This window comes from Panthera tigris, chromosome A2, assembly GCF_018350195.1.
Source record: "Panthera tigris isolate Pti1 chromosome A2, P.tigris_Pti1_mat1.1, whole genome shotgun sequence".
NCBI classification, from domain to species: Eukaryota; Metazoa; Chordata; class Mammalia; order Carnivora; family Felidae; genus Panthera; species Panthera tigris.
The window spans coordinates 90461434-90475028 of NC_056661.1; the positions used below are offsets into that span (position 1 = coordinate 90461434).

At 41.3% G+C, this 13595-nt stretch overlaps 1 protein-coding gene across 2 annotated transcripts in view; it reads right to left on the minus strand.

The window, feature by feature from the left end:
- Positions 1-13595, minus strand: part of ABCB1 (ATP binding cassette subfamily B member 1) — a 208364-nt gene continuing 194769 nt past the window's right edge. The window contains exons 21-27 of one of the 2 annotated variants that reach the window (XM_015535129.2): positions 11504-11604; positions 9788-9928; positions 6527-6683; positions 4821-5018; positions 3647-3853; positions 739-885; positions 1-292 (exon numbers count right to left, since the gene is read on the minus strand). In XM_015535129.2, coding sequence (XP_015390615.2) covers positions 86-292; positions 739-885; positions 3647-3853; positions 4821-5018; positions 6527-6683; positions 9788-9928; positions 11504-11604 — 1158 coding nt within the window. In that variant the 3' untranslated portion in view covers positions 1-85. The remainder of the gene's footprint in view (positions 293-738; positions 886-3646; positions 3854-4820; positions 5019-6526; positions 6684-9787; positions 9929-11503; positions 11605-13595) is intronic. The other variant, XM_042965581.1, reaches the window with a different exon arrangement.

A 13595-nucleotide genomic window follows, 5' to 3' on the forward strand; every position in this document is an offset into this window, starting at 1 on the left:
TATATGATTATTTGTAAAAAAACAATTTCTAGTTTAAATCAGAGAAAGCTATAATTTGAATTTATTTTTAAGACGTAACAAGAGTTCATAAGTTCTGTGTCCCAGCCTGGACACTGACCATGGAAAAGTAGATGCCTTTCTGAGCCAGCAGCTGTTGATGTGTGCCATGCTCCTTGACCTTGCCATTCTGAAACACCACTATTAGGTCTGCATTCTGGATGGTGGACAGGCGGTGAGCGATCACGATGCAGGTGCGGCCTTCTCTGGCTTTGTCCAGGGCTTCTTGCACAATCTAATGATCAATCAGAACAGAAACCTTAAACTTTGACCATCACAGAAGAATATTTTACTTTTTATATTCTCATCTCTGAATCTTTGAGTCTTTGGTTTTAATGCATGTAAATTTACATAAATGGCATTTAAAAAGTATTTTCTTTTTAATTATAATAAAAACCGATTCTCACTAAATCAGGTATCTAAGTTTTCTGTCCAGTTCTCTTACTTACTAGTTCCCTTTTATTATTTTCTAGTTTTTCATTATCTTATTAGTCCCCCTTTATTTCTATTTTATTATTGTGCTAAAAATGTGATGTATGCCGTTTTCTTTTGAATATTTTTGGTTTAGGAAATAAGATAATTTTACAAAATTTGGGAAAAATTTGTTTACTTTTTTTCGTAGTTGATAGCGCACAAAAACTATTGTACAAAGTAAATGGAACATCAGGGCAGAGGCCACACCTTTTCACTTTCAGTATCCAGAGCTGATGTAGCTTCGTCCAGCAGTAGGATTTGAGGTTGTCTGATAAGGGCTCGGGCGATAGCAATCCTCTGTTTTTGACCTCCTGAGAGCTGAGTTCCCTTATCTCCCACTCTTGTTTCATATTTCTGCAAGTTAACCATTAGTAAAGTTAATCAAGTCCTAACCCCCCAAAATGATTAATGGTATACTGAATAAACTTGTACTTTGCAACATTTGACAGTTCTACTTAACAGGAAAAAAATATTTGGAAACAAAAGTTTACATAACAGCTACTTGGTGATCCATTTAATTTTTTCCCCCCACTTAATCACGATCAAACTAGAAGAAAGTTCTTTAGTTCTCACCAGTGTTCTGCAACAGAAATTTGAGCAATAAATTCTTGAGTTCCTACCATTCTCATAATGCCAACTGATCTGATGTCTTTGCAGTCTTTAAAGGTTAAATATAAATATTTGAGTTTTACCTTTAAGGTTAAATATTCATATGGAACCTAGTGTATTCTCTTTTCAACTCATTCATTCACTTAAATATTTATGGAATACCTGTTATACCAACAACTGTGAGAAATATAAAAATGGAGGCAGCTTTTTTTGTTGTTACCCTGAAGGAATTTATGTGAAGAGATCAGCCACCTATACAGCCCTCTATTTAAGGTCAAATAGGTGCCAAATGAGTAATATATTCAACATGGTATGAAAGATCAGAAGCAGCAAATAGCAACTATGGAGAGAAAGCAGGAGAACAAAGAAGAGATACATGAAGGAAAGAAACCTTTGTGCATGAAGGAAAGAAGTTGGAAAGCTGCATCTTGAGAAAGAACATTCTAGGCTGGGGGGAAAAAAAGCAGAAGGAATAAAGGGCCAAAAAAGTACTGTAGGGCTTAGGCAGTAATGTGAATTTCCTCAAGTCCAATGTCAGTAAAGAGCTGAAGCTTTAGCTTTTCTGCTAATCAAATTCTATACGAGGGTCCATGACTAGGTGTTAAGGCTGAGTAAGGTTAACCAACATGGAGGGTTTGACAGTGTATGACTGATTGTTAGTTACAGCAGAAGAGAAAAGGTAAAAATAGTCGAGATTTATTTCAGCTTAATTCAGTGGAACCTGAGATGCTAGCTGAGACACAAGATTAATGATCCCTGCCATCACTTTTGACATTCAAATAATCTTTGCAGGACAACTCACCTTTACAACAATTACTGAAGAAAATTGTTGCACTGAACTTTTCCTCATTTTTAAATCCATAGTGACTTAAATGCACTTTGGCTACAGACACAGTAGCTACAATAAGCTAACAAGGGAGAGTTGGGGACCATGCAAATAAGAGAATAATGCCCTCTCCAAATGAATAAATTGAAACATTAAAAACTTTATACGAAAATATAAAACTTAAAAAAAAAGGAGAAATTCTTCAAGACCTGGGGCTAGGGAAATAGCCCTGTTTGATACCAAGTGCACAATGTGTATAAAGAAAAAGTGTTAACTGGACCTTATCAAAATTAAACACTTGGCTCTGCATATGACCCTGTTAAAGGATAAAAAAATAAGCTATCGACTGGCTCAAAATATTTGCAAACTATGTATTTGACAAAGGACTAATAACTAAAATATGTAAGTATCTGTCAGAACTCAACTTTTTCAAATTAGAAAATAAGTAAAAAAACAGGTTATTTCACCAAAAAGGAAATACAGTCTGTATTGCCAAGTAAGTATGTAAAAAGATGTTCAACATTTCTCATTAGGAAATCCACCACAATGAGTTATTACTACACCTCTATCAGAATTACAACAGCAAATGCTGGCAAAGATGCAGAGAAGCTGTAATTCACACCTGCCGGTAGGAACACAAGATGGTACACTCTGGAAAACAGTTAAGCAGTTTGTTAGAAAACCGAACACAATTACCGTGTGGTCCAGCAACTGCACTTGTGGGCATGTATCTGAGATATAAAAACTCCAGTTCGCACTAAAACCTGTACAGTAATACTTAGGAGATTTTAATAGCCAAAACCTAGACACAACCTAGATAGGCTTCAACAGGTGAATGGCTCAACGAGCTGGTACATCCGTACCATGCAATCTTACTCGTCCTACTAATCAGGACGGCATGGCACTAAAGAGAGAAAAAGGCATGAACTATAGAGAACAAGAACTTGAGGGGATTATGCTGCGTGGAAAAAGCTCATCTTAATAGTCTATGCATGCTTATATAGCATTCTTAGAATAGAAAATTAGAGAAATGGAAAACTTAGTGGTTGGCCAAAGGTTGGGTGGAGTGAGGATAAAAGGGAGAGGTGCCTGACTGTAACGGGGCAACATGAGGGATGCTGGGGCGGCATCTGCACGTGCATTAACAGTGCAGAGAACTAAACAGAAGCAAATGACGACTAAAACTAGAGGATCTAAGATGAGCACATTCTATCAGTGAATATCCTGGTTGTGATACTGTATTACAGTTTGGCAAGATGGCACTGGAGGCAGCTAGGTAAAGGGTACGTAAAATCTCTGTTCCTTACAACCACGTGTCCATGTTTACCCCCAAAAATCATTAAAAATATAAGTACCATAAGGGATAAATCAAACAGGACTGCAATCTGAATGCAGCCCACAGCCACCAGTTTGCAACCTGAGAGACGGTGTTTACAGCTAATGTCACCTCATTTGCCTCTCACTGCCTTTATAAGATCTAGACATGATGACTAATATTCTCATCTGCCAGTAAGGAAACACCGTATGCAGTTCAGTGTGTTGTCCAAGGTCCCAGTGCTACCAAAGAGAGAAATTCTCCTCTAAGATTTTGTTGGTGTGTAACTTTGTGTACTGCTTGGAGGATGAAAACCGTTTGCAGTTGACTGTGATTTCATCCTAAGAAGTGACGCATTAACTTACGCGGGGTAAGGTCTCGATGAAAGGATGGATGTTGGCTGCTTTGGCTGCGTTCACAATTTCATCCTGTGACACCACCCGGCTGTTGTCTCCGTAGGCGATATTCTCAGCAATGCTGCAGTCAAACAGGACTGGCTCCTGGGACACAATTCCAAGGTGGGCTCTGAGCCACTGGATGTTAAGTTTCTTTGCCTCTTGACCATCTAGGAGCTGAAAACCAAAGTCCACAAACTATAAGACGGGCTTAAAAAGAGAAAAAAAACCCAAATCATAAACTAATAGATTTACCATTTGGAGCATTGTTGCATGTGGGCATCATCAGTTTGTGAAGTAACAAGACTCCCAGCCTCTAAGTGCTCACATTGTTGGAGGCCAACAAAATGATTTTTATGGTGACTAGGCCATCCTTTCTTGTATCTCACCAGCAAAATGGTAGCTTATTTGGCCTTGTCTTTCCAAATTCCTCTTCGTCCTTATCTGCCCTCCTCCAGGCCAGTGTTCCTTCTGCCTCTAGAAGTCTGCAATTAGGTGTCCTACTCATATCTGCTGTTCCTGGAATGACTCCAACCTTTCAACTTGACTTTACTCCCCTCTTCTGGGTGGACCAGTTAAAAAAGCTGGTAAGTATGTGGCCCCAGATTCCCAAAGTTGGGTATCTCCTGTCCTACCTCTACCACTCTTTCCCTGAGAACTACCAGCCTTAAATTTCTCCCATTTCTCTTTCTGATGTCACTAAGGACAAGAGTTCAATACTACGTAAAACAAGTTCAAAGGACATTGTCTTTGGGAATATGGTTTTGGTGGTGGTGATTTTTTTTAAGCAGGAGGCGCAGTGCTTCTAGAGGAGTCTTGTGATAGATTAGCTGAGAATGCAGTAACCTTCTGGGTGAAGGAATAGAAACAAGTACATTTAGTCTTGACCTCTCCATAAATAAAGATATTCCCACCAGAGTATTAATACAGCATACCTACACAGTGTAGTCAAGCTATTGTTGCCCTATTGTTCGATCTACTCGTCTAGGGGTGCCAGTTTGAGGTTTATAGAATGTGGTCATCACACCAAATAGGATTATAGGCCTTTATTTGCCCCATTTTTTTCCATTACAAGAATACTGGTTTATCGGCCACTTGAAGTAAAGCCCTAAATCAGGTTACAAACTTAAGAAAGTGTGCTCACCACTGTTCCGGCCATTGGGTCGTAGAACCGCTCAAGGAGCTGGACCACCGTGCTCTTCCCGCAGCCACTGCTGCCCACCAGGGCCAGCGTCTGGCCCTTTTTCACCTCCAGGCTCAGCCCCCGAAGCACTGGGGTATCTGGTCGAGTGGGATAGTTGAACAGGACTTTATTAAATGTCACATTTCCTTCCAACTTATCCTAAAAACAAAACAAAACAACACCAAAGTTTAATGTTGCTATTATAATTGGTCTGATAATTATTACAAGTCTTTCACAGCAACTTTAGCAAAGATAAAGTAGAAAGACATAAAATTCATATTCAGTCTAAGTGTTGGCACTGGTTATTACTGAAAGCAAGTTGTTGTTACATAAAATGAAGATAGGAGAATGGGGTAAAAGTTAGAGTCACATTAGAAAGACTTGTTCTCTAAACTCAATTTCTGGTTCGTTTAGATAACTATTTAGCTTTCCCAGATGAGGATTCTGAGGCTAGAGCCAAGCCAGTGGCCAAAGGCTCAAAGGTTTGGGCGTTCAGTGCAGTGTCTCACTGAGGTGTTGGTGGACAGCCCTGACCTCCAACCCTGGCTGCCTTTTTGTTTTGTTTTGTTTTTTTTGTTTTTTACTTTTTGTGAGAGAGAGAGAGAAGGAGGGGCAGAGAGAGGGGTGGGGACAGAGACTCCCAAGAGGGTTTTACACTGACAGCAAGAGAGCCCAATGTGGGGCTGAAACTCGTGAACACTGAGATCATGACCTGAGCTGAAATCAAGAATCAAGACACTTAACTGAGCCACCCAGGGTACCCCCTGGCCACCTCTTTATCTCATTCGTGGGGCACGGCCATTTTCTCAGCAGGTGACATCCATGATAAAGTCCCAGAAAAACTGTCTAACTCCTCATTTCTTTCCCCACACTGCTGCTTGTGCATTATAATGTACGGCAGCTCATCTCCTACAAAGAACATTCAGATCTAAATTTGAATTAACTTTGGAGACAGTATAGCATCATTACTCTTAATGTGAATGAAGGAGCCCTCTTACCAATTTAACACTGTCATTACAAAATGTGATTAAAGCCCAATTGCTATTTTTAATATTTTTTAAAGATTCTATTTTTTAAGTTATCTCTCTACCCAACATGGGGCCTGAACTCACAATCCTGAGATAAAGAGTTGTATGCTGTATCCACTGAGCCAGCCAGGCACCCCAGCACAATTGCTATTTGCATTTACCCATAGAATTACATGCATAGACCTTCATGCAGAAATAACTAACAGTTTTCATGGGAATTACTCAGTTCTTGTATATCTGGAGTATTTTAATTTTTTTAAAACTTCATTATTATGACTTTTCGTTCAATACAGGAGGTTTTAGGTTTTCAAAATCAAAAAAAAATTTTTTTAAGTAAGCTCTATGCCCAACATGGGGCTTGAACTCACCACCTCAAGATCAAGAGCCGCATGCTCCACTCACTGAGCCCAGGCTCCTCTTTCTTTACTTCCAGTGTACTCTATTTCAGAATCCTTGAAACCTCTTACGAACTGTTAAACTGTTAAGGATGCAGGCCAAATATTAGCCCTGTAAATATCCCAGAGTAAGCTAAAACAGGCTGATAGAATCATTACAAACGTATCCTGCAGTTATAATCTAGCAGACATCAAGCCTTTCGTAAAAATTAAGCAAGCATTCATCAGGCAACGGAGAACTCACAGGCCTCAGGCCCTCTTTACTGTAGCTGTCAATCAGAGGTTGCCTTTCAAGCAGCATGAATAAGTGGGCTGCAGACAGCTTGGATTTTGCATAGTCCGGAGCAAAGGAGCTAGCGTGTCCTAGAGCTACCGCACCAAACACAATCGCTGTAAAAACCCTAGAAGGAAGGAGAGGAATGAAAACCTTAGTTTCTGTAATTAGCTCTGTGATATTTCGAAGTCCAAAGACATACTGCTTACTAGTATTGATTTTCTTTACTCCCTTGGGTACCCCTTCACTGATCCCTGCCTCCCCCTGACCCCACCACAAGACCACTACACACATTTCCATGAAGTTCCACTAACAAAGGACATCTAGAGGAGAAGCAAAAATTGATGTAACTTGCCACGGTTTTTCTTTTTCAGGAAGTGGCTTATAACTGAATCTGACTGTGACCTCAAGTACTTTTAGTGACTAGTTATACCCTTTTTAGACCTGAGGGAACGGAATGAAGTACAGATAGAGTGCTGGGGGGGGGGGGGGTTGGGAGGGTGGGGGGGGGGGGGGGGGGGTGTTGGGGGCAGGTGTGATCAGCCTCCAACAAGAAAGAATGTTTCCTATTGAATTGCTGGCCCTGACTTCCAGTTGGTAGTTTCTTCTAGGCTCCCAAACAGTATTAATCACTGTAGTTAAAGAAATTTTGTTAGGGAAAATAAGTTCTTTTACTAGAACTAGGTTTTCTCTTACAATTCAGCTAACTATTTTCACTACCCTCAGAAAAACAACTGCCCTAAAGTTCTATTTTCCAATGATCTTCTCTTTGAAGAATGATAATACATTATAGTATCTTTTAGGAAAGGCTAAAGATTCTGAGATCTGTATCTCCACAAAACTATTTACTTCTGACATCAGAGCTTCCCTAGAAAAAGGGGAGGGGAGGAAAATTTTTATCTAGCAATACTTAAAAAATTTTTTAAAAACTTTCATGTCCCAAACTTCTAAATCTAAGGTATCAAAATAGGTTTTAAGTACACCGGGGGGCAGGAATGGTGGGTGTAATAAGGCTTTCCCTTAAATACTGGGTAAGTTTGGTTACCAAAAACTAAATCTTAAAATAGTAATGAACCAGCATGTTGCTGCCTAGCTTTCTGATATAGCCTATAAATTAGCTTTAGCATTGAAGATTAAAAAGTTGTCTTCCAATTATCCAGAATTGAATTTATTAATGGTAGTGATGAAGTTTTGGGGGGATGGTGGGCTGGTCCAGAGCCAACGACCAAGAAAGAATTCTTGAAGATGTCTTTGGTACAAAAAGGTGATTTTAATAAAGCATGGGGACACGACCCATGCAGGGGGAAGAGCTGTATAGTATGGGGTCTTGACGGGTAAATCATTATATACCCTCAGGTTGGGAAGGGGTCAGGGAGAGAGTAAGTCTCTAAGGAATTTTGGAAGCAAGGTTTCCAGGACCTTGAAGGGCTAGCTGTTGCTAAGAAAATGCCATTTTTTACCATTTAATAAAACCCCAGCCATGAGACCCTTCAAATGTATACTGGGGGGGGGGGGAGGGGGGGCATAAGCTTGGAGTATGATTGCCAGCATATATCCTGCGGCAACTGAGATAAACGAAGTAGAATTACAGGATCCTTGAGGTTGGGATAATAAGCTAAGGTTCTCTTTTGCCCCTAACAAAGTGTCATAATCTAAGCAGCTCAGCTCCTGGAGGGAGGTCACTCTGCCAGTTTCAAGGACTTGTCAATGGGCTGAGGGCCGTAAGGGAATTTAATTTTTCATTTGCTTTAGTTTCCCACATTACCATGGCAAGCACTTAAACCCTTTCCTTTGTTCTTGGGTAGCCAGGAGTGTCCAAGGAGTATCACAGAGATCCCACCTGGGGACTGGGGGGGGGGGGGGGGAGGGGGTTGCTAGCTTGGGCTAGCCTGACTCATATTCCCTCATCAGTAGAAACAAAAAAGCAGGGCCAATTTTCTCAGTGATGCTCTTCTAGAAAATAAAAGTACTCTAAGTTGTAATTCCCAGAGCTGGATATTGCCATTTGTGCCTCTCCAACCACTTTCTGCTCTCCACCTCACCCCCACGCCCCATCTTCTACCATCTCACTTCCTGCCTGAGAAGCTGACCTTCATGGATGGCATCAAAAGGTTTTTCTTGTACTCTGGCTTCTGATGGGGTTTGGCCATGAAAGGCAACAGCAGGGGAAGGGAGGGCTGGAGGAGTGGGAGGCCAGGGTATTGTTTCATTGCCTTCTGTCTGGTTAGATTCTTGTGTTGTTGGTGTCCCTCCATCAGGGACCACAGACGCCCCCCTATGCGGGGTTCTGAGAATCTTCCCCTCCTCTGGCCCTTTAGGCTGAGGCTCTCAGTGGTTGGTTCCTAGCTGCAAACTGCTGGGTGTTCACAGCTTTCCTGGGTACTGCTTACCTTAACTCTTCTCACACCTTTATAAACAGACCCTTTAGCAAACTCTTAGTTACCGCTTTGAAGGAGCATCTGTTTCCTGCTGGGATCCTGAAAGCTATGAACATTATATATACCTTTTTTCATAGTTATTTTAATTTTGGATGAAACCGCTTTCCTTGTCTTGACCCTGTTCAAAAAAAAAGGCTGCTCACTCCTACTTTAAAATCAACCCATTAGAGCAGAAATACGCCCAGTGATCTTAAAAAGAATGGCTTCCCTTTGGCAAAACAAGAATGCAACCTAATTGAATGTATTTAGCATATTTTGAAAAGAGGAATGCATCCGTTAGGAAGACCACTGGTTAGCCTTGGAAACCGAGAAAAAAGGAGAGGCTACGAGGCGATGCTGGCAAGGTCATCCCAGGCCTAGTCAGGGGAACAAGGCTCTGCCAGATTTCAGTTAAGCATTCCCATCCCATTATCCACGCCATCTTTGGTTGCAGATCAACAGCAAGTATTTAACCCTCTGTTTTGAGTCCATGGTAACCAGCGATTTTCTCATTACAATTTATTTCTGCCTACACTCCACAATAAGAAACCTTGCTCTCCTCTTGACTGGAGTTCTGTGTACTACTACAATTCTGGTATATGATCACTTTTAGGAGCTTGGTTCATTTTAGTTCAACTCGGATGTTTAAATTGTACTTGGAGAATTATCAAGATCAGATTTCTGTGGCAGATTCAACTCTCTGACCTCATTTTAGAGCACGTGTTTTTTTTTCTATTCCCAAACTTTACATAGACCTACTAAAACCTTTCTCTAAAACCTTTGTATAGAATAATCTATTTTTAAGTTTACTTACAGAATAACATCTCTGAAGCGCATGTGTCCGTTCACGATGAGATACGCACCAAATCGAAAACAACCGGCGTAGGAAAAATACATAAATGCTTGTGAAATACTAAAAGTAATACCATAGACGTGTGCCTTCTGCACAGAATTCCTGAAAGGCAAGTTAGTATATTCATAACCTTCTCTTTGGCCTCTCTTAGCACTTTGTCATAGAAAGAGCAACAGCTTCTAAGGCTGGGCTTATATTCTGACTCCAGTTTTATTAGTTTGAGTGAGTGACAATCTCTCTATCATCACGTTTTCCAATGTGTATAATGGGAATAAACAGCATGATGCAGAATTCTTTTGAGGATTAAACAATATAAATGTCTAGCAAAGCATCTCATTATTGGTTGTTCAAATGAGAGGTGCTGATATTATTAAATGTTGGTATCTAGTCAATCAGATATTCAGCCCCTATGATATAAATACGACTTATCAAAAATGTGTAGGATGTCAAAGTTAGGACTAAAGTTTGAATGGTCTCAATGCAATTTCTTCATTACTATCTTGCCTTCTAATAAGGACAAGGTATAGCCTCGTACGTCAAAATTCACATGTCAGATTCAGACAAGTAGGGTCACTGAGGTTTATGCGGACACCCATCAGAAGCTCCTCCCTGAGCTAGATCCCACCAGCCCCAATACAATGTGTTTCACACCATTTCTAATTAGACCACATGCTATCCTTTATCAGTATAGCTACTTTATTATATATACTTCAGTATTCTAAATCCTCCAAAAGAACAGTCATTTATTTTCTCCTAGATTAAAATAGGAAGGCATTTGGAAAGACGGGAAAATTCAAAATATTACTGATTTGGATATTTTAACTTATATCCTGTGAGCACGGTCAATATGTAAAATTACTCAACAATTTACAATTCTATTCAATCTTTAAATTATAATCAAATTGAAAATGAATTCTTCCTTAATTCCCTTGCAATTCAAATTAACCAGAAGTCTTAGGTAATGGCACATATACGTATATGTCAAGCATCAAATGGAGAGAAAAATTACTTCATGAAGTGTACATAACTAAGGAGATAGAATGAGAATTTCAATTCTCCCATTTCAAATTTATAAGTGTTCGAACTATTGTTCTCGTCTACAAAGTTGTACTGTAAGTTGTTTTCATTTTTGTTAGTTTTAAAATATATTCATTTATAAAACTAGGCCTTGCCTGGCTGGAAACCAGTGGCAAATAGTGCAACTGAGTTTCTTAAACTGCTCGAGTAAGAACTAGTGAGGCAGGAGACGTGTGTTTTCAGAGTAGGTCGGGTCTGGTCCTCATCCAGAGAACAAATGGAATAGTCTAACCAAGTAAGTCTCATCTTTAGTTCAGTCTACACAGTTCCAAGAAAATAAAAGTTTGAGGAATTCCCTGAAATAATATTTATCCTTAAACGCCCACACTGGGTGTCTGAGTTGCCTACACAAAGGAACATTTGTTTGCACAGACCTCTGTGTCTTTTAGGTCTTGGAGAACACACCTATTTTTTCTATAAGAGATGTAAAAATCCAATCCTATAGCGCAATCAAAAAGCTACTTATTTTCAGTGAGATACTGAGAAAATATCATCCTTCCAGTTCTATTGTTGTTTGAGCACAATTTTTATTATCTTTTGGGAATAATTAAACCTCAGGAAAGCAGTAGTTTCTTAGCAACAATCACATATGCTCATTACCTGTAAGCTCCATACAATTTTTCAACGTACATCGACTCAAATTTTCTTTCCTGGGTTAAGGACACTACTGTCCTAATATTTTCTATTGCTTCCGTTGCAATCTGTAACGTAGAACAGATCTTGATGAGAAGTGGGGCTTTCATTTTTGGATAATGAAAAATATACACTTTAGGGCTCTGTCAAAAGAATCCTCAACATTTTGTTAACAGGTTTTTAATTTCTTCATTTTGACAGCAATGGCATAATGTGTTCTTCAAGATGAACTCTGTGACAAAACTGGACATCTTAAAAGCAAATCTTGTAAGACTTGGTGGGCAAGTCTTCAGATGTCCAGGGAGACTGACAACCTTAGAGCAAACATACTGGTCTCGACACCAGAAACCGGTTTTTATTTGTAGCCCTGCCAGCAGTCAGTTACTTGACTGGTTTTAGTCACAGCCTTTTGTGGCTTTGCTTTCTTTACAAGGTAGGGCCCTAAAAGAGAGGGTCCTAGCATTACGCTACGGAATTTATAAGGGCCCACTGAAGGGGCCGGTCATTTCCTCCATGCACATATCCCTAGAGAAACTGGTCACTCACAACTGGAACGAAGATCCTGATTGTAAACAACGTAACTCTGCCTTAAGTCCCTGCTTAAACTAGGGACAGACACCAGATGGATAGGTTTACTAGACTTGGAGGCCACTGCTTGACCCAGGATGTCCTGTGGATTCAGAGATGAAGGTCTCCATGTGGGGAGCCACACTGGGTATATGGAGGAAGCTGGTCTGAATATTCAGCAGGGGAGGAAGGGAACAAAGGTGTAAAGAGACTCAGACACCATGGAGCTTGTGGCTCTAACAGAGCACCTGGTGGTGATTTTATAGTAATATAATCCATCTGTATTCCCTGCACTTCCCTGTGTCTTTATCTCAAAACCTTTCTACCCAAGCCAGTCAAAGCAGTTTTTTGACTTTTATAGCCAAACCACCCTTGACTAATGTTAATGGTCTGTGACTTAGTTTAAAGCATAGTTCCAGGGACACCTGGGTGGCTTAGCCCATTAAAGGTCTAAGGGTCTGACCTGGACTCAGGTTACAATCTCACGGTTCCTGAGTCTGAGTCCTCTATTGGGCTCTCTGCTGTCAGTGCAGAGCCTGCTTCAGATCCTCTGTCTCCCTCTCTGTCTGCCCCTCCTCCTCCTGCTCTCTCTCTCTCAAAAACAAAGAAACATTTAAAAACAAATAAATAAAGCATAGTTCCATAGGCGGCTCATCTAAACTATTAACACAAAGAGCATAAAAGTTTATGTTTTTGTTTGATCAGATTTAAGATTTTTACATCAGTTCTCTGCAACCAGATGAAGGCAAGATATTCGATATTTTAGGCTGAATGACCTTTTATCTTTAATTAGAAATGAAAAATCTAGAGGGGAGGGAAGATGGCGGCGTAGGAGGACGCTGGGCTCACCGCGCGTCCTGCTGATCACTTAGATTCCACCTACACCTGCCTAAATAACCCAGAAAACCGCCAGAGGATTAGCAGAACGGAGTCTCCGGAGCCAAGCGCAGACGAGAGGCCCACGGAAGAGGGTAGGAAGGGCGGCGAGGCGGTGCGCGCTCCACGGACTGTTGGGAGGGAGCTGGGGTGGAGGGGCAGCCTGCCAGCCAAGCAGAGCCCCCAAGTCTGGCTTGCAAAAGCGGAGGGGCCGGACGGAGTGTGTTCCGACAGCAAGCGCGACTTAGCGTCTGGGAGGTCATAAGTTAACAGCTCTGCTCAGAAAGCTGGAAAGCTGGAGGACAAAGGGAGGGAGAGTTGCTGAGCCCCCGGACGACAGAGCTCAGTTTGGCGGGGAAAAAAGGCGCTCGCCAGCGCCATCTCCCTCGCCCATCCCCCAGCCAAAATCCCAAAGGGAACCAGTACCTGCCAGGGAACTTGCTCGCTCCGCGCAAACACCCAACGCTGTGCTTCTGCGGAGCCACCCCTCTGGCAGTGGGTCTGACTCCCTCCCGCTGCCACAGGGCCCCTCCTGAAGTGGATCACCTAAGGAGAAGCGAGCTAAGCCTGCCCCTCCTGCCCCCGTGCACCTTGCCTACCCACCCCAGCCAGATCC